The sequence below is a fragment of the Phoenix dactylifera genome, unplaced genomic scaffold (assembly GCF_009389715.1).
Source record: "Phoenix dactylifera cultivar Barhee BC4 unplaced genomic scaffold, palm_55x_up_171113_PBpolish2nd_filt_p 000007F, whole genome shotgun sequence".
Taxonomy (NCBI): Eukaryota; Viridiplantae; Streptophyta; class Magnoliopsida; order Arecales; family Arecaceae; genus Phoenix; species Phoenix dactylifera.
The window spans coordinates 2,597,651-2,618,560 of NW_024067666.1; the positions used below are offsets into that span (position 1 = coordinate 2,597,651).

A 20,910-nucleotide genomic window follows, 5' to 3' on the forward strand; every position below is an offset into this window, starting at 1 on the left:
TTTGGACGCCTCAGTCACCCATCCTTTTGGTTTGATCCCAACCGTTCGTTTTGATGGAACCGGGTAATAGGCGGTCCAGATCATCACACTGAGGAATATTTAACTAATTGGAACTATATTTGGGGGTTCAGTTTCATTATATTGGATGGAATGGAGACCTTTGGGGAACCGAAAGATGGGTGTAAGATATAAATTTAATTTGGAGCTTTAGGGTGCTTCCATTTCTAACTGTAACAGCTTGATGCTGCCAATGCTAACAACTAGACTAACAAAAAGCTCCAAAGATCAAGGATAACACCCTAAAGCTAGCTTCTTTTGGCTTCGTTTCATCTCCGGTTACATTATGGGCTGTCATGCATAAGTTTAACGAGCGTATCTTCTGATTAAGTCCACTAATGGAGGTTCCTAAGTATGTTGAAGTTCTTAATGTATTTGGGATATGAATCCAGAGTTCATACTACTAGTGCTAGCTAAATCTAAGGTTGCATCCTGCGAATACCCTTCCTTCGATGCATTTGCATTTGGAAAGAGATTCCAACTATGCACTTCGTCAAGCAGTGTTTTAACTATGCGTAATATGGCTTCTTTCGAAGGCTTATCGAATTGTGCTATATTTATATCTTTCGTTGGACTGAACTTTTTCTTAATTAATTTGTAGCTATCATTATCAAGCTTTGCAAGATCCTAGGATGGTTTCATATGGGAAATATATATGCTCGAAACTAAAGAAACAACATAATGCGAGCCTCATATGATAGATTAGTCCGATTGTTCATATAAAATGGCTTATGTTTAGAAACAAAGAAATATGGCACTACTAGTTACATCTCATAAATCCATGTCTGCCTTGACGGTTGGCATTTCTTTCTTTTGGTTGGGATGCACTCCTTTTCAAGTCCACAAATGAAATCTTTCAGTAATTTTGTGCACCACCAACTCTTTATAACAAAAAGAGAATCAATTCTTTGATTTCTCTAATGAAATGTCCCAGCAAGATGTTCCTATCAAGTCCTTCCTTCCTCTTGCATAATATCTACAAGGTTGTTTTATTGCCATATTTAAGTGAAGACAGCCTTGCAGCTTAAATTTGAGAATTACTTTTAAGACTCCAAGAAAACAAAATAACCATGTACCAATTAAAACCATGGCATAGTAATTGTCCAATTAATAATAAATTTGAATTTAAAATCAAATTCTCAAAACATGGCTCCTATAAATACGTAGAATGATTTGATACATTATTTATACGTTTGCGGTGGTCTTTTATACGAATACCAAGAAATTTCACCGGCATGCTAAGCTGGCGCGGTCGGTCCTCAATGTGTTTCGTTGCAACAAAGTATGTCCATTGAACAGAGAACACATGAATGCATGGGTCGGTCCGACTCAGCAGACCGGCCCGACAACCGAATCCGATCTCTACGACGACGCGGTATGAAAGAAGCCAAGAAGCTGCTCCCATAATAGAATTTCTTATTCCTCGCTGTGGGCGGTCTAAAGTCGAAAGAGAGGAAACACACGCTCGAGATCGAGGGTGAGCGAGCCGGCTGTCGGTTGACCTGCGGTGCAGCGGACCCGCTCTCCCGTACGCCTCTATCCGCGTCGGCGAGAAAACGAGCGAGAGAGAGAGAGAGAGAGAGAGAGGAGAGAAGAGAGAGGGGTCGTCTCGCCCCCACCCACCTGATGCCCGATCCAGGGCTGTGTCTTCTTATTCTTCTTTTCTCCTCCCAAATCCTCAGCCCGTCCTCTTCTTAATCCCATGGGCCACATCTCCATTCCAAGACTCGGGATAGGGTTTCGGCCGCGGCTTCTCCTCCTTCCTATGCGTTAGCTGTCGCCCTACCATGGTCCTCCCCCTGCAGCGCCGCCGCGATGCCTTGGTGGAAGAGCAGCCCCAATCCTCCCTCATCCTCCTCCTCAACGTCCTCCCCTAGACGCTCCTCCTGCTCCTCCACCCCGGTCTCCCCCCACCGGAGCGCCCGCCGGGACTCGGCTTCTATTTTTAGCCGCCGGGACGCGAAAAATCACCAGCACCAGCAGCCCCGCCTCACCCGCCAGCGTAAGCTCCGCCACATCGACGGCAACGACGTCGACGCCCTCGCCGTCGACGGCGGCCCGGCCGTCTCCTCCCGCTCCGCTAACTCGACCCCGGTCTCCCGCTCGCCGAGCAACACAGATGGCGGGCTTCCCTCGCGGTCGTCCTCGTCGCCCCTCCTGCTGCCCCAGCCGCTCCCCCTGCCCGAATCAGGGAAGCTGGTGTTTGAATTTTCGTCCCCGGGCGGTCGCCCCTTGCCCTCGCCGAAAGGGGCTTCGAGCAGGGCCAACGCTGAGGAAGCGAATGGCGCTGCTGCGGATTCTTCGCCCCCTAGGGAGCTGATGGGCGAGAGGATTTCTTCGGTATCTGCAGTTGGGAGGTAATTGACGATATGACCTATGTTTCCTGCTTTTCCCTTTTCACCACCAAGTGCAAAATTTAGGAAGGCCTACTGTTTATCTTGTGTTCTATTCGAATAATTCTCTTTCCCTGATAATCCAGGATGAAAAATCGAAATTTGTTTTTTGCTGAAACTTCGGTCAGAATATAGGATTAACGAAGAGATATATAAAACTGTACTTCATGTTACTCTAATTCATTGGTACTTCCACCCTGGGTGCAGGGCTATGTTTAGCTTACTTTACCCATTGAACAATAAGAAAATAACCGACTTCCCTTATTCCCTTAGGAGGGATTTCCTTGTAAGACTTTCCTTAGCAGGGATTTCCTTACTTGACTTCCCTTACCAGGGATTTCCTGGTTCTTACTTTGGTGCCCTCCCTCCCTTATTGTCGGTCGAGTGGTTACAGGTGTTAAAAGTCATTTTTGCTCTTTACATGACTACTGTAAAATGAGTTTTTGGATTATTTTTTGCTACATGTTTTTTGATTGTTTCATGCTTTTCCCCTTTCCCAAGAACTTGTGTTTTTTAACTTTATCAGCTTATATGTGTTGGACTTTATTTTGGTGTTTTCCTCCATTGGACCCATCTTCTGCTTCCTTTGATTTTTGTAGAGGCTTGCAGCTTAAACCTAACGGTATCTGCCTTAATTTTATCTTTCCCTTTTAATTTTAACTTAGTAATCCAATCTACCTGTCATTCTAGAGATCTATTGGACCTTATAAGAAAAACTATAATGTGACGTATATGAGCAGAGCTTAACAGGTTTTGTTTCAACGAAACAAAGAAAGGGGCAAGAAGGAAGAAACCAAAAGCTGTCAATAGGCCAACTTCTTCCCAATTAAAGCAGTTTAAGAAATATAAAGAGAACAAGGTCCACCAAGAAACCAGTAGATTCCAAAATTATCATGAATTTGTGAAATAATCTAAGAACTGCAAGAAAGCACAAGACTCTTCTTTGAATATTAATTCATTTGGGAATAAAAACTGACTGAGTGAAAGGAGATTATTTCCTTTATTTGTTTTAAAATGGTTTATTGGGACTATATGATCTCTTGGCGCCGAAGCCACACCTCAAACTGCTAGGAACCTAGGTAATTATGGAATTTTACATGTAACAGCTCCTTTGTGGATAACGTAGACTTTGATCGTGTCAAGGATTGTAGTACACATTCTCTCCCTATCTTGCTCGTATCTGCACAATCTTTTTTGTTTCATTTAGGCGATACTGATCAGATAGTGGTCTTATACCATTTTCTCATGCACCAGTTCTCATTTTTCTTACTGGTTTGAATTCGCCGATCAGAGTTTGTGAGCTTGACATTATGTGAACTTCCAAGTATTAGACAGTGGTGTAATAGATGGAACATGACATTACGTGAACTTCAAGTTGACTGGTCTTAAGTTGTTAACAATGTGGTAGAGATGGGAGTGTAATGCAACCTTGAAGATTAGTCGATAGGAGGGGACATTTTGTAGGATACTGGTTATATATATAAGTTTTCACAATTGAGCCACATACTTTAGGAAGTTGAATAAATCTCCTCTGCTGCTACAAAGGCTTTTTAAATAATCTACAAAGCTATCTGCATGAGCTTGAAGTGCATGCTCAGTTGATTCTTCATACTTCTTATGTAACTACCTGTACTATTTTGCTATCAAGGGTGTATGTGATCATACATTGAATTAAAAAAGTTAATCCTAGATTGTGTAACAGTCTAGCTAAATTTTGTCCTTTTAATATCAACCATCCATTGTGGAGAACTTCTGCAGCAAGTGTATTTTACCTATTATCCGAAAGAATGACGACATAGAAAAATCTATAAATGAATATTTAGAAATCCATCTCCAAAAACTTCAGTACATGTTTTTAGAAAATTTTGCTTGATGATATGAAGGTTGGGCATGATGAGCATAAATGGGTGGAAATATGAAGGATGTTTGGAGACACTATGGAGAGCTGTTATGAAATCAAGGTTTTGAGAATGTGATGTGAAAGGGATGCAATGCCTTTGTGGGTAAACTTGCCATGTAGTAGCCTTTTTCAGAATATTCTTGTTACTGATGTTACTGTGGTTTCACAATGAATGGGCTGCATTTTAGTTCCGTTGCATGATGTGATGGGAACTTTGATGCTGCAAGTGGAAAATTTTTGCCTATATACAGAAAACATTGCAAGGGAATGGTGCAATGCTTTTTGGCCCCAAATTATTCAATTGAGCTCAGTTGTTTTGATGTCCTAACTCGTGTTTTTTTTTGGTATTAGGTAACACATCAGCTGTTACTGTGTTTCTTAGTGTAGCGCTACTGTTATTTACATGTTTAAACTGTCTCTTTGATTTTCTTCTTTTTTTTTCTAAATGTTCCTTTATCTGTGTTTTTCATTTGGTGTTTCATGTTTGCACGCGGTTTATGCAATGTTGCAAGCAGTTCTCAGTGTTGAGTTAGTTTGGTTCTGGAAAATTCTTCTGCAATTATTCTTTCTTGCAGTGTCTGTTTATGTTGTTAATGGTACTTTTGCTATTCGATAATTAGTTTGTAATTTGAATTTAATAACTGTAGATATCTGGAGTGCATTTAGTAAAAATATGTGGTTGTCACAGGGTAGCCATATCTTCTTTAATGTTCTTTAGATAATCATTAAGATGAGCATTGTTGGTTAAGCTAAAGGTATGGTAAATTGGTAACTGAAAATTGTGTTGATGTATCCTTATTCATTGCAATAGGTTGGCCAACCATACCACTCGCAAAAGTCCGGAGCACAATGATGTACCATTAAATGTATATGCTCTTAGCCAGCATATGAAGGTGTTCCAGGGTCCAAATTCTTTTGACAATGTGAACTTCAGGTTAAACATACCTGCTAAAAGTGCTCCAACCAGCGGTTTTTCAAGTCCTGTACGCAGTCCTCGAAGATTGAGTCATGCGGACATTTCCACGTCTGGCATTGTTCCTCAGGGTTTTCAACATTGGTCATCCCCAGAGGTCCCTTCTAAAGATATGATGACAATTTTTTCACCCCAAGCTTCACCTGAGAAAATTATCAGCAGCCCTGAACGCTCGCCGCTTTATAGCCCAGCAAGAAAAAGTCCTGTTTTAAGATCAAGAAATCCTAGTGCACCTCCATCACCGCTGCATTCAAAGAAGTTCCCTGAAAATCCTGTCACATGGCATGAAAACAATAGTAATATTAGTGTCCACCCACTGCCTCTCCCTCCAGGAGCTCCAGCTCCTTCACAATCAAGTTTTGGTCATCAGACTGCTGCAAAAACTGAGGTATTACCAATGACAGGTCAATGGCAGAAAGGCAAACTTATCGGAAGTGGTACATTTGGGAATGTGTATGAAGCCACCAACAGGTATGTAATACAATGTTTGATGAGTTGTAGGCTCTCTTTTCTGCTATTTTTAACACAAACAATGTGGTCTTCTTGAACAGGCACACTGGAGCTTTATGTGCAATGAAGGAAGTCAATATAATTCCCGACGACTCCAAGTCTGCTGAATCTTTAAAACAGTTGGAGCAGGTTTGATCTTCATATCATCCTATTTATACTCTGAAAGGAAAATTTTTGTTTTCTCGTGTGGGGTAAAAAACATTCGCTTGTCAACTGAAGACATTGTCTGTTGTTCATTGTCTATAAGATCATAATCGTTCAGTATTTTTGAGTAGGATTAGCATGAAACTCTGAAGATAAAAGGTTAAAGGAAAAAAAAACAACAGATTGAAATTGTAACGCTTGTCTTTTTAGACTTTCCCTTTTTGCACTGGTTTGCATGAATTATGTTAGTTGAGTATCCATGCATACTTTCATGCATGTGATCAGTCTAGCACAAATTTATCAACTTATGCCATCTGAGTCATGTGCTTGATTGTTTTTGGATATGTTATTCTCTTCAACATGCTTATCTTGTAGCCATGTTGATTTTGTTTTAGGTTGTTATGTCACCCATGTGATTTCTTTATTAGCTCACTTTATATGAGTTGTCATCTCTCTTGCTTGTACTGTTTTTGTGTTTACGAGTTTATCAATCTTGTCCAGCATCTTTTTTAGTGATTTCACTAGTCTGGTGTTGGTTTACAAACCACTGATTGGTCTTAGTTCTCTGTTTTGCAGGAAATAAAATTTCTGAGTCAATTTAAGCACCCAAATATCGTGCAGTATTATGGGAGTGAAATTGTGAGGTTTTTTTAAAGAAAATTTCCCAGCTGTATGCAAAGCTCTGTTGATAAATATGAAATGAAGAATAATAGATGCACTTTTTATGTTTATGCAGATCGAGGATCGGTTTTACATATACTTAGAGTATGTTCATCCTGGTTCAATCAATAAGTATGTTCGTCAGCATTGTGGAGCTATGACAGAATCGGTGGTTCGCAATTTCACTCGTCATATTCTCAAGGGGCTGGCTTACTTGCATAGTAAAAAGATAATGCACAGGTTTTTATCTCCATTAGAAGTTCAATGCTTTTATCAGTTTGCATCATTAAATATATCCTCCTATTCACATTGGGCAACGTAAGCGACTAAACATAAGCGACTAAATGAGAATGTCTTGAATGTTTCGCAGCATATCTAAGTGGATCTCTTTCTCTATAGTGTGCTTTCCATTTTATGATTCTCTGCAGAACTTTATATTATTTGTTATAGGTGACTGCTAGATTTTCTAGAGCACTCTTTTATTGCTTGCTTTAATGAATCATTATACATGGAACACTAATAATTGTCTGTGCCCTTGGCATTTATCTACAGTGAAAGAGATTTTACATTTCATCTGTCGAACACACATTTAGGTTAGTTGTGTTGTATTATATTTTATCAACAGAACAAATCAGGAAGTATTGAGCTATTGGTATGACAATTTGAACTTGGAAAAGTTTAAAAGGAATCATGAGATATATTCCCTCTCATCTTGGTGACAGGTTTTGACAAAAAAACTAGCATGCAAATATTGACAAGAAAAACAGTGAATTTCATTCCACTGTCTTTTTGGGCATGGTATTAAGAGTTACATTGGCTGAGGTGTATGTAGATTGCCGATTGACCTTGTTTCTTGTCATTTAGGAACTAACTGCAGGTGGTATTCATATTTTCATTGTAATTCAAAAGTACATCGATGGGTTCATGTACTAGTCCTTTTCATTGCTTTCTTAGGGACCATTTGGACTTGAAGTTTTCTATTTGTCAACATATTAGATCTAACAAAAAAATATATGAAATCTCTTATTTTCCTCATTTTGGTGTTTCTTTTATTGATTTGGCCTTTAGATCATGGGTTAAAAGTTCCTTTTGAAACTTTAAAGCCAAAACATTTTGATTTCACCTAGAGCCAATTTAAAAGGGGTGGATTTTGAAGTTTTGGCTGAAACTAAGGCCCTATTTGGCATCACTTCTAGTTTGCAATTTTCAATTTTTTCCTCCAAAAACACAATCCAAGGCAGAAATGGTGTTTGGTACCCGGTTTCTGATGCAGTAGGAAAAAGGAAGAAGGGGCGATTTGATCGACGTGGTTATGCTTCAAAGATCAATATGCAAATAGAAGAAATTTAGATTGAAGAATTCTTCACTTTGTGAAAGAATTCTCTCGGAAAGAATTTAATTAATATCTCAAAGGTTGTCCTTTACAATGTATTACATGCATATTTACAAGACATGATACCCTAACCCTAATTTGGGCATTAAACTTGATATAGAATTATACTTGAAATAGAACTCGACAATAAGAAAATATACTAGAAATATTTTATTACAAACATGGAAACGCGACTAAAATTTAATACTGTCCTTAATTAAAAATTTATAAGAAAATCTGCCAAAAACCTCTAAATCCACAGTTTTCACCCGTGAATCCACTGATCTTTCAATGCTTGGCATGGTCTAGTTGGTCATAATTTCCTTGTGCTGCATTGGTTTCTTTTTTCATTTTTTGAAAACTTTATTAGTTTCTAGAAAAAAATTGTGGGCAATAAAAAAAAAATCTGATTTCCAAAGTTTTTGAAACCAAAACCATCTATGATCATCACCACTATCACCACCTTCGTTGCTATTGCCACCATGACCCCTTTTTTTGGCCGCTGCCCACTGCCACCAATTGTTGACCGCTGGTGACCATTGTTGCCAGCCATCAGCCACCATCAATCGCTGGCCATCATTGCCATTGGTTATTGGCTACCGCCACTGCTGCTGTCATTATCTCCACCACTTTTGTCTGCATCACCACTGTGAAGTACATACTAGCAAGTTTGGATTTTTGGTTTTGAGAAAAGAAATGGAAACATGTTTTAGTTTTTTAAGAAATTGAAAACTGAATGTGATACGAAACACTCCCTTACTTATTGGGCCAACTTCATTGTGATTGATTTTTGCCCTTTTTTCCATTTCTTCTTTTCTTTCTGTCATGAATACACTTTTCTTTACATTCCACTTAGATTTTGCCGGTATGAGAAGATTTAGAAGTGTTCCATCAGTATGTTCTGAAGGGATTTAGAGGAAACTAATGTTTTGACATAGTTGGCTACTTCTAGTTTTTTTTTTTTTTTCAGATGTTTTGTGACCATCTTAGTGTGAAATTCACCAAACAATATATCCATCAACTTGAAATAATGCATGTACTCTAAAATGATGTTTCATGTATTTACTCATCTTAATTTGTTTTCTTTGTTGTTTAATTTATTTCCTCATTCTAGTTGGCATTTTTTTTAAAATATATTTTCCATAAAATTGGAAAGCCACAGATTTTTCAACATTGCTGAAAGCCAAAATTAATATGGCTCTACAGAAGCCGAGTTTCGGAGTTTAAATGCATTTCAGAGTTTTGTTTTTTTCTGATAATGATTGCTTTGGAGTCTGATTTAAAAGGAAGTAGTGTTTAAATGTCCTAATTTAGGTATAAAATGCATTTATTTTTTTTGTCATTAGGGTGGTTTTCAAAGTTCATTGAGATGGTACGGGCATGTATAATGAAGATCTAAGATTCTAAGGGGGCTCCAATAAAGAGAGTTATTTTAATTTATGTTGAAAAATTCAAAGGAAGGAGGGGAAGACCTTAGGTAACATGGATGGATATTGTAACTTGTGAGAAAAGCTACAGAAAAACTTGAAATACATCAGAGATGGTCCTAAATAGGACTGCTTGACGAGTGAGGGTACAAAAAGCTAAACTTATAGTTAGGATTAGGTTGGATGGTTGTGGTAATGGTTATAGGACTTTGTTTCGAAGTAGTTTTGCATCATCTAAAACAAGGTTTGACAGGAATCATAGGTTTGTAATTTTGGGAATATCTTTGGTTCAAGAAGTTTTGAAATTGCATTATTTCGAAGTTAGATCAAGTCTAGTGACTAAGGTCAAATACTCTTGATTAGGATCTTATTTTCTTTCTAGTTTATCATATTACTGCTATATGTGTGCTGATGTAATTTCTGAGAGCAATTTCAAAACCTAAGAGAGGTGTAAGTTTTGTTTTTGTAATAACAGTAGTCATTGAAAGTGAGCATTTTCTTGAAATTACTATGGTGCATAGATTTGATATGTTATAAATGGTTTATGTCACTTGAATTATTGATCAGCATGCTAAAATCTTCAAGATAGAAGATCAAATGAAACTTCCAAATCTGATTTCATCTTCTGAATTTGAGAATCAAATTCAAGGTTGTTCTTAGGTTGTTGATCTTGCTTACCATTGTGACCTGCATCAAGGAATGGTAACAAACTAGGCTTGGACTGAATTATCCAAAGGTTGGTTTGTTACTCCTAGCTAGCCTGAGTTGCTTAAGTCTGACTTATACCCAACTTGACTTCAAATTCAATGTTTGATGATGCTCAGATGCGGCTTGAATATGTATTTCTAGGATTAGGCTTGATGTTGGAGCAAATCAGGCCGAAGCATATAATTTGATCCCCAGCTGATGCTGTAAAGAGAGGGAAATGATTGGTGAGAAAGGAGAGGCAAAATTTCATCCTACTGGCATTGATTGATCTCCAATGAAAAATAGGTCCAGACAATAAAGAAATTATCCAGAAAACAATTCCAGAAGAAACAATTGTTTGAATCTAGAAACTGTTTGGATCCAGTTATGTGAATTCAAATATTCGGGGTCTTCACTATAGGTCTCCAAAATCAGGTCAAAATCAGGCTGTTTCCAGATATGTATGATCAGAAAATTCTGATTCTTACTATAAAGCTGTAAAACTGGGTTAAAACCAGGTTTTGTGTGGTTCCATAAATTTGGACAAGTTCTTACTGTAGGGCTTTAGATTTGGGTCAAAACCTTTCAGTTCTGCGTTGACTAGTTGAAAGCATGCCATATTTATATCTTTTTAGTCCTTTCTTAACATCGTATGATGCTTAGGTTAAAATTCAATCAAATGGAGTCATGTCTGGACTGACCAAATTAAAAATCGCTTTGATTTCAACATATAATGTTTGTTTGAAATTGGGCCTTGATCGAGATCAGAGCTAGCAGAAAACTGTGATTACAAGCTCTTGTTTGACCTAAACCTGGATGTTTACCATCCCTACAGGAGTGAGCATCCGTGATGAGTAGTTATGGGTGGGTGGCTGGTCAAAGCTTGTTGTAGAGGGGGTTATGAGCTCAGCTTCCTTAAGATTTTACCATTAGGTTTAGGCAGTGGTGGCTTGAGGGATCATGTTATGTGCACTAGCAGGTCGGTGCATCCTGATAGTGGGTGGGCACATTCAGCTCCTTGACAAAATTGTGAATCTCTTGCAACTTCTGTAACCTTACATTGGACTTTAAGATCAAACAAGTCATCAAAAACTTCGGTTCTTAGTTCCATGCATTTTCATGCCAGTGGTTTGTGTGCTGGAATATGTTGGCTGTAATATGAAAAAATTGTGTATTGATAAGGGAAATATTGATAATCTATTCAATGCCTCTGCATCACTTTATTTCTGATAAGTTAATCTGTGATTCTGCACTTATTTGGAGGGTTTTGTGCTGAGTATGGCCTCCTTATGCATGTGCATGGTGATTTTTGTCCAGTGTGCAATATTGTTGGATTTGAGCATCTTACAATGCACATGTTTTTCCATGATTATCTTGTCATCATTGCCTGAGATCATGCAAATATTGCCCTGGTGAACATGGCTAATTATAATTGGTCTTGATTTCTTCCACATTGACCTGCAAAAAAAAAAAAATCTTAGCTATATTTGGTGCTTTGTTACTATTTGTTCTTTCATGAATTCATCTACATATTTTTGTCAATCCCCATTTTTTGCTTGTTTGATATGATACCGCTTATCCATTGAAATCATAAACTTTCTTTTCAACAATTATATTTGCATTGAAAAATTGGAGCTTTTATATTAATTTTTTAATTTAGAGGTGAATTTTGGCATCATAAATTATTGACTGACTATTGCAGGGATATCAAAGGTGCAAATTTGCTTGTAGATGCGAAAGGTGTTGTTAAGCTTGCTGATTTTGGGATGGCAAAACATGTGAGTGTGACTATTTGATTTTAAAAAGGCACAATTGCACTCGTACATCATGAACTCTCTCTCTCTCTCTATATCTATATATATATATATATCCTTTAGTTTGTTTCCTATTATAATGTATATTTCCTGGGCATACATTTTGTTCCATTACTCATTGAATTACCTTACAGTAAATAGTGTGTCGATCCCCATTCATAAATCATACTAGAAGGAAAACATGGTGGTAATTTGTGTTGTAATGCATATTTATGTATCATTTAATATATCTATCCATGGATAGGGGCATAGATATGGATGCTTTCTTTGAGACAGAGTTTGGTTCTCAAAACTAGTATCATGTAAATCTGATACTTAATTTTGATCTTTTTCCCTGCTACTTTTTTCTAGCACCTTAACCCCAAACAGTTATTGCAAAATTTGAAATGAACCGGGACTTGTCCCAATGATTGTACCTCTCTGCATCACAGTTGGGGGTTCTGGGTTCAAATCTTGGGTGGTGCATCCCAACTACCTGGATGTAGGTAATTATAGTATGTGTGGGGGAGCCTCCCTTTCTCTCAATATCAGCAGTAATGGTTTCGATACCCATACTCCTACCCAATTGGTGCAGTGTTCGTATGGTCCGATTTTTGATACTGTCACTCGGTATGGGAGGTGTCTGAGTATCAGTTTGGTGTTTGTATGAGTCGGCATACCCTGTATGGATTGGTGCAATCTGATACTGCAAACCATGTTCTCTCTCAAAAAAAAAAAATTTTTTTTTTACCATCATTTAAACATAAAAGGAAAGATTATGGTGATTGTATTATGTGCTTGTCTAATTGATTGACTTATGCATGCGTTTATGGATGCTTTTGTGGAGGACGCCAAATGTTTGGAGGGAATGTAGATGGGTTGCCAAGGGCTGCCCAATGCGTAGGTACTAGTTGGGGTCCTAGAGTTCAAGGCCCAGATAAGATATATGTAGTCCAGAACATAAGGCAAGTGGCTCGGCATCCTGACCTTTTAGTGGCTGCCTAGGTGGCCATGTGGGCTGGTTTTTAAGACTCTCCTGTAACTTCATTTTTATTGTCATTGATACGATGGTATTTAAAGGTTTTAAAATTTGTCAAATTTTTTATCGTGAAGACAAGTGAGATAAATTTGTTGCAAAATGAGAAAAATGTAAGCTAGTATTCATGTACATTTCCTTAGCCTGAACATTATTAGTTGCAAGAAAATGAATTTCTGTGTAGTTATCTATTTGTTTAAGCTTTTGATGGTTGGAGCATAATTAATTAACAGTGTTGGAATTTATGCATTTGGTTGCACTTCTTGATTACGTTTATAAAAATGTGAAGGTTTATTCACTGATTCAAAGATCCCTCAAGGGTTTTGTGAAAAATGCTTTCCTATTAAGCAGAATTTTTTAATTGGTAAGAAAACTATCCATCAGTCAAAATTCATGTGGGTGTTACCTTCTATTGGTCAAAAAACAAGGGACGATAATTTGAAGGACAATTCAAAGGGTATGTGCAATAGCCCACTTGTTCCATGGACAAAAGTTTGTTGGCAAGGATGTTGGCTTTATAGTTGTTTGCATGGCCTGTATTTAATTCTGAACTTCTACCAACGACCTTTTTTCTAGATAGCTTAACTTTAAACCTGAACATGAAAAGACTGATCTCACTCTATTTTGGATTTTTAACTTTCTAGATCAAAATATGGTCCATTTATGTTTTATGTTTGAGAACTTCTTAGACAGCTCTCTATCTGGGGCTGACCTTTGTGAGAAGGTGCCAAATTCTTAAGTAATGCTATTTTAGGCAAGAGAAGGGCTTGGAGTGAAACCTTGAAGATTGGTGGCAGAGACTAGAGAGGAAACATAAACTTTTTGGTTGCCCAATTTGAGCGAATTTAATCAATATTTTGAAACGCGATTCAAACGATGACCCCTTTCGGTGTTCGTTCATGGTTCAGCAGCTCAATAATGGGTCGAGCGTGGGTGGACTCGTTGATTAATGACATCATAAAGAAGTAAAATAAATAAATATTTAAAATAGTGTCAAATTTTAAAATTTTAAAAATGTGAGTAAACATGGATTAAAGTTATAACAATTGATTTATATAAAATGTAACTATTATACTACAAGAATAGTAAATCTTACATCTTATTTTTGCACAAAAAAAAAACAAAGAGGTGCATTTTATTTTTCTTACCTAATATATCTATAAGTAACTTGGGATGGCAAGGTGATGAAGAGGGTCGGGAACTTGAAATGGCAAATTTTTTACGAGATTTGGGACCAACCTCATCTTAAAGATTAAGTAGTAAAACAAATTTTCTTTTTTTTATATTTTTTCTCAACACCTTCAAAATAGTTGTTCTGGATAGCTTGAAACTGGGTCAACCTGTTTGTGTTGAGTGATTGGACTGCCTAGGTCAATGGGTTGCGCAGATTTTTGGGATTTCTAGTTTGGGATTGACGCAACGCTGTAGACTTCTGGATGATGGGCCAGGCAGGTTTACAATCACTTGCTCAAACCATTGAATGTAAGCTAAAAGGAACCCTCTATGGTGTTTCTAGACACGGAAAGAAAGTAGACTAAGAAGAAAATTTCTGTCATCAAAAAAATAATGTAAAAACATACCTAAACTACTAAAACTACCCTTAAAGGTACCGACCTTCTGTTCTATAAAGGTGATTGAAATGTATATGATGGCCAAACCAAAATGAGTACATTTCTTTTTCTATGGCAACTTTTAGAATGGAGAAAGGTGTCAGAAATGAAATATTTAATCTTTAAGTAGGGGACCGATGCTTTTCTCTTTTCATTATGAAATCTAAGTATTCCTCAATAAGAGTTAAACGTAAGTCTCTGGTAGGTAAATATATTCTCATGCATATTGCATTCTTCGTGACATCACACTTTCTATACCTGAATTTTACATGTCAAGTTTCCGTCATTATGTCGGACTTGTCTAGTAACTATGAAGTCCCTATTTTTTATTGCTATTAAGAGAAGTTTGTATACCTAAGTTGGAAGGATAAGAATGGCCTGGATCAGTTCATTGATGTGAAATTCAGTCTACACATCTATGAAGAAGTTTGCGTCACTGATTCAGTTTGGCTTGAGTTATATTTTATTGTATTGGTCCCAAATCCCCATAGGTGCCGACCTTCTTTAGTTAAACATGTCAACATCCCTGTGCAATCACTAGCTAGGTTGGCAAGATTTCAAATGCACATGGTTGTTCCTTCATTCCGTATGACAGGACATGACATTTTTGATGAGCTGACTTTATGGATTTGCAAGATTTGTGTTTGTTCGTGTCTAGTGTACATTATGGTTTGGAGTTCCTTTTGTTTGTTCTGTGCTATGTTATTGATACCATCTTAGTCCGTTAGCGTCCATTTGCTCCCTATATTCTTTATTTTAAATCTTTATACTTGTCCTTTAGAAGCATATGTTCCCACTTTGATCATGTATTTAATTTTCTGCATTTTTCACTAGCAGTTTTGTTTAAGTATGCTATTATGTCCAGCACTTTGTTGATTCACTTCTATTATTGATCAGTTGAGTGGAGCAACAGCAGTACTTTCACTTAAGGGAACACCGTATTGGATGGCTCCAGAGGTATTTCTCAATCATTCCTAGTATAATATCATCTTCTATTGGTAGTGATTACCTTGACAAGAAAAGCACCAGGTTTCTATTTTTGAAGATCCTCATGTGATTTGCTGTACTGCAATACATTGATTTACTTTATTGTAGTACAGTTCGCTGTTACTAATGCATATCTTCTTTATTATTTAACAAGCTATATGGCATGAATACTAGAACTTCATATTTCTATCGACTCATTAAGCTTCCTTATCATGTTAGGCATATTTTAAGCTAGAACTTATAACAAGAAAAATTATCTCAAAAGACCTTTTCATGGAAATGCCTTCTAGACCAATACCTAGTTTTGGAGTAATTTAGTAGTTCAGATCGACTCAAGACAAGGTGGTGAAAAAACTATATTGGTTATGGGCATGTGTAACTTAGAAGAGATGTTGAAATTTTTGCTTAATGATTAAGAAAGAGGAGGGAAAATCTTAATTACCATGGATGGAGGTTGTATTGAAGGTTTTTTTGGAGAAGCCAGCAGTGACATCCACTTAACCTCTTATAGAGTTTGGATTCTAAATTCAGTAAAATGAAGCCTAAAATAGTTTCTACAAAGTTATTTTGGTATTTTTTTATCACATTATCTTTGCTGTCTGCAAATTTTCTTTTCTTTTGTTCGCTTGTTCCTTTATTTATTTCTTTTGTCTCAATTAATGGGTTTATTGTAATTTTAAATTGTGGAGTTTTGTGGTTAAAACCTTGAACTCTTCTTTTATTCCTCTTAATATTTCAAGTTGAAGGTGCTGGCTCCTCCCTTTATATTAAAACATTGTCTCTATATCTCTAGAATAATCACTCAATCTTTCATCTATTGCAGGTGGTGCAGGCTACATTGAATAAAGATATTGGTTATGATCTTTCTGTTGACATATGGAGTTTGGGTTGTACAATTATTGAGATGTATACAGGGAAACATCCTTGGAGTGGTCTTGAAGGGGTAAGTCCTTTGATGGTGTTAGCTGCTAGTTATATGCAATGTATTTTGTCTGCTTTCAGTTGCAAATGTTATTCAGGTTATCCACTTAGATATGTGTGTATAACTGTACACCATACACTTCTATGTATATGTTAGTGGACACAAGTACGCACACAGAAAGGTACTTTAAGTTTCTATACTGCAGTGAATGCTCAGCATTGGATATGAGTCTCTTGTAATGTTATGGTGCAACAATTCTTTGTTGAACGAGATTGAATTCATGATCATCTCTTAATTAACTGAGTGTAAATGCATGATGAATTTTGTCTTCTTATTTAGCACAACTTTAGCATCTTTATCATCGAGCATCATGGAGTTGTTTTCACAAATGTTTTAAAACCTGGACCAGCGATTGAACCATGATTCAACTATGGGGTCAACCTGAAACAATTATGATGTCAGCATTACACAATAAATATATTGATTATTCTTACTTGTAAATAAAAATAAATTAAATTTGTAATTTTATAGAAATATCTAAAAATTTATGTTTTTAACACTTTCCCGAAATAGTTTTAGATGATTATAGGTATACACAGATAAAACATAAAAACATATGATCGCTATATTAATAAATAAAAATTTAAATATGTGTAAGAATGAAATAAAAAAATTAAATATAATTTTCTTACAAACCCAAAAGAGGCCAGTATACAAACCACAGAGTATAGAACATGATTCCTGAATAGGAAAATAAAAGGAATTAATTTAAGAACTCATGGTAAGTTGTTTCAAAAAAAATCTCATGATAAATTGATAAACCATTCTTTGTTCTGCAATCCTTTTTTTTCCAACTTTTTGCTAAATCATTGTTTTTTTTCCTAAATCTTTGTCAAATTAGAAACTATTCTGAATGTTGCTTTTATTAAAAAATCTGTACATTCTTACTATGATTATATGCAGTTCTTGTTGACAGGTTTTGTTGAGGGCTTTGTCTATGTACATGCAATTTCCTGCACTTAGTGACTTTATTGGATTAGATGCTTGAAGTCATGTTGATGAAGTGGTCGAAGCTTCATAAATTGACCAATTACATAGAGAATCGTGATATTCTAGTTTTTATATTCATTACTTTAAGCCTGACTTTCATCTGCAAAGTATCCTCTTCTGCACAAGCCAGCCTTATGGAATACTTTTCATATGTCTAATGTTAACCCAAACTAGATATACTTTTTGTTTTACAATTTTAATTACTCAAGTTCCCACCCACAGCAGGGCACTCAACAGGTTGAATGACATGTTCACAAATCTCAATTAGTCTAAGAAGATCTATGACTTGCCTTTTTCTTACTAGGCCTTTTTAGGTGGCTAGGACATAGCCAGCTGGCGAACACATGATATGTTCAAAATTGAAGATTGTGTTGATGGCAAAGTGGAGGTGATTTGGGAACAAGAAAGTCTAAAATTGAATCTTTTATTTTCTGATTTTTAGTAAGGATCTTTGTTTAAATCCCATAGGGGAAGGAATAATATATTCTGTCTGAGAATACCTAATTTTGGGGCCTATTCTGATATTCAGTTTTGAGTCCTATTTTTAATACGGATATAACTAATGTTCTACTTTGGGTCTAGGTTGGATTAGGAAAGTTTTAGACTTATTAGAATTGGCTCTCCTAGTGCTATGAATTTTACTATTTTAGGTAAGTTCTCTTGGCTCTTTTTCTTTTGCTACAAAGGTATAGTGAAGATCCCTTTCCTTCTAGGAGTTGTTTTGGGATGCAGTCCACAATTATAAAAGAGGGGAATTTGCTGTAATCAAGTTGTCTCTCTGAGGTTAATTAAAATTTTTTAGTTCTTCTTTCACATACTGCCTTCTTTTCCTGGTTGATTTTTGTCAACCCGGGCCTAATCTATAGCCTCTTGCAGCATGGTTGTGTTTAGAAAATCATCAAGAAATTCAGATGTGAACTTTTTTTTTAACATCCTGGCTTTCTGCAGGAGGTCCAATTTACGAGGATACCTCACAAACACTTAATTGCAGTTTAAAAAATTTATATAATACCCTTTGTGACAAATGGAATCTTCCACATGAGGTTCAAACCCCACTTCAAATCTTGCTCGTGCTAGCACTGGTTTGCTGGTGCCAGCAGTCTTTTATCAAGCTTTTCTCCTTGCATTGATATACAGTGGGAGAGCTTTTATTCTCACTGTATGCAGTTTTATGTGCCATGTTTCTTAAAGTTGGAGCCCTAAATAAATGAATACTAAGTATACCCATCCTTTTTATACAAAAGAATCCAAACTTCTCAAAATTTTGAGAGCTTTAATTACTGTCGCAGACACACCTACACCTGCTTCAAATTGCTGCTTTATGGCGGCTTACATTCTTGTCAGTATAACCCAAAACACGTCACACCTATTTGGACACTATCACCCTATCCATAAAGTATTTCTTGTGGAGGTGGTATTTGCAAGGTAGAGCCACCCCCTTCCCTCCCCTCAACCGCCCACCACCCAAAAAAAAAATAGTAATAATAAAAAAAGAGGTTCCATCTGGAAAGGTTTTTCCTTTTCTCCTGAAATTTTGGGTTGTAGAACCCGTAGATTTCCACTGCCCTTGCAATTTCATCCTCCAGCTTTGTGCCTTCAGATTTTCTGAGTTCCGAGAAAAAATTTGCTTGAATAAGCTGTTTGGCTGCCCAAACAGGCCCTTATAATACTTCTTAGATACTTGGAATATCTTGAGCAAACTCAACAACTTGTGAGCTTACCATATGCTTTCTTGATATTTTCTTAATTTAATGCCTTGGGGGAAAATACTGTATTGTGCCAATGCCTTCATAAATAATGCCCTGCTTTGTGCCATGTACGGTACTATGAGCTAATGATAGGCAACCCAAGACACCAAAACATTAAGATTATTACTCATCGTGCATGTCAAAATATTCATATCATATCGTGTATGCATGTATTATAAAGATATAATCAGCATCTTTGACATGGTACACCTTGCTGAAATACCGCCCTCCATCTTCGCCTCCAGCCATTGAATAATTAGGTTTTTTTTTTTTGATTCTAATATATTATTCAAAACTTCATACTTTTTATTCTCTCAATTTTGCTTTCCCAAAAATTAGGTCAAAATTTATCGACTGTTGAATATCTATGCTGTAAAACTAGGGGAATACTTATCAGTTATCCTCTACTTTTAATTTTTTAGATGCACTTCATTTTTCCTTATGCTATGAGTTCTTTATTCTACTTACAATGACCACAGGCTGCGGCTATGTTCAAGGTGTTGCATAGAGACCCACCTATTCCTGAAACATTGTCCTCTGAGGGCAAGGACTTTCTTCAGCTTTGCTTTCGTAGGAATCCAGCAGAAAGGCCCACTGCAAACAAGTTGCTTGAACATCCTTTTATCCGGAACTCCCACCATCACAATCTTCATGGTTCCATACAGGCGTTTGCAGGAATTAAATTGGTAGGTCCCAATTTTTACTCTTTAGTCGTACAAAATATTCAACCTTCTGAATATATTAAAATTTTTCTCGCCAACTTTGGCAGGATACCAGATACAATTCAAGAGACAGAACCACATCGAAAAGTGACTCATGCGTGAAGGGGAAGCAGTCATCTAATGGGTAAGCTAGTAGCAGTGATGTTACCATTGGGAGATATTGCGTCGGAACATCCGAATGCAGACTTATATATATATGGTTTTCTTGTAAACAGCGAGGGAAATTCTTATCCTGAAACTTCTGAATCGGCAGCATCCCGTCCCTCTCCTCATTCCAACCCTGAGATTGTGCCTGGTTTGTCCCCGAACTCAAATTATATGGGGTCAAGTCCGCCTGGCTCTACAACAAAGGTTTTGAATGGTAACTTTCACCTGTATGCATTACCCAAGCCTCATGGAAAGGAATTTTCGAATAGCTTCTGATTTTGGCTGGTTGTATTCCCGTGGGGATCAAATGAGTGATTTGAACAGTATCCAGATTCAGCAGGCTGGCAGACACGTGACACAGGCCATTCAGTTCTTTAGGAGCTGAGTTGTACAGTTTGAGTTGTATACCCGCACGCCCTCTGATTTTTCTTCCCTTTTCAGTGCTAGTTCATATAACTACAACGGTACAGGAGGTTGTGTATCCCCGGAACCGGCAGCGTTGCTCAATCTGGTGACTCTTTATATACTGGATGGGGTAAATAGGAAGCTGTATGTTGTACACTACTGTTGCATCGAAGAACCTCATCAGGGTTGAAGTTTGTATGTAGGGACTCATGGAAGACATTGATGTGCATGATGTAGTTTTCAGAAATGAAATTGAGTTGTAGATAATTTTAGCTCTCTGGCTGTATGTTCTTTGTGAACTATCATTTCACTAATTAATTCCAGGAAATTGAGGTGCTAGAGTCACCAATACAAGTTAAACAGATTT

At 37.0% G+C, this 20,910-nt stretch overlaps 1 protein-coding gene across 1 annotated transcript; it reads left to right on the forward strand.

Annotated features, from left to right (window-relative positions):
- Window positions 1-1,510: 1,510 nt before the first annotated feature.
- Window positions 1,511-20,905, forward strand: LOC103709223 (mitogen-activated protein kinase kinase kinase 5). The gene is made up of 11 exons (XM_008794463.4): window positions 1,511-2,414; window positions 5,162-5,794; window positions 5,875-5,962; window positions 6,554-6,616; window positions 6,714-6,877; window positions 11,826-11,901; window positions 15,460-15,519; window positions 16,373-16,492; window positions 19,749-19,955; window positions 20,039-20,115; window positions 20,207-20,905. The coding sequence occupies exons 1-11, from the start codon at window positions 1,873-1,875 to the stop codon at window positions 20,412-20,414; spliced, it is 2,238 nt and encodes a 745-aa protein (XP_008792685.1). The 5' UTR covers window positions 1,511-1,872; the 3' UTR covers window positions 20,415-20,905.
- The last annotated feature ends 5 nt before the right edge of the window (window positions 20,906-20,910 follow it).

Coding starts and splice junctions, on each gene's coding strand:
- LOC103709223 (XM_008794463.4), top strand. CDS start 1,873: ATGCCTTGGTGGAAGAGCAGCCCCAATCCTCCCTCATCCTCCTCCTCA. Junction 5,963..6,553: donor CTTTAAAACAGTTGGAGCAG/GTTTGATCTTCA, acceptor TCTGTTTTGCAG/GAAATAAAATTTCTGAGTCA. Junction 15,520..16,372: donor CGTATTGGATGGCTCCAGAG/GTATTTCTCAAT, acceptor CATCTATTGCAG/GTGGTGCAGGCTACATTGAA.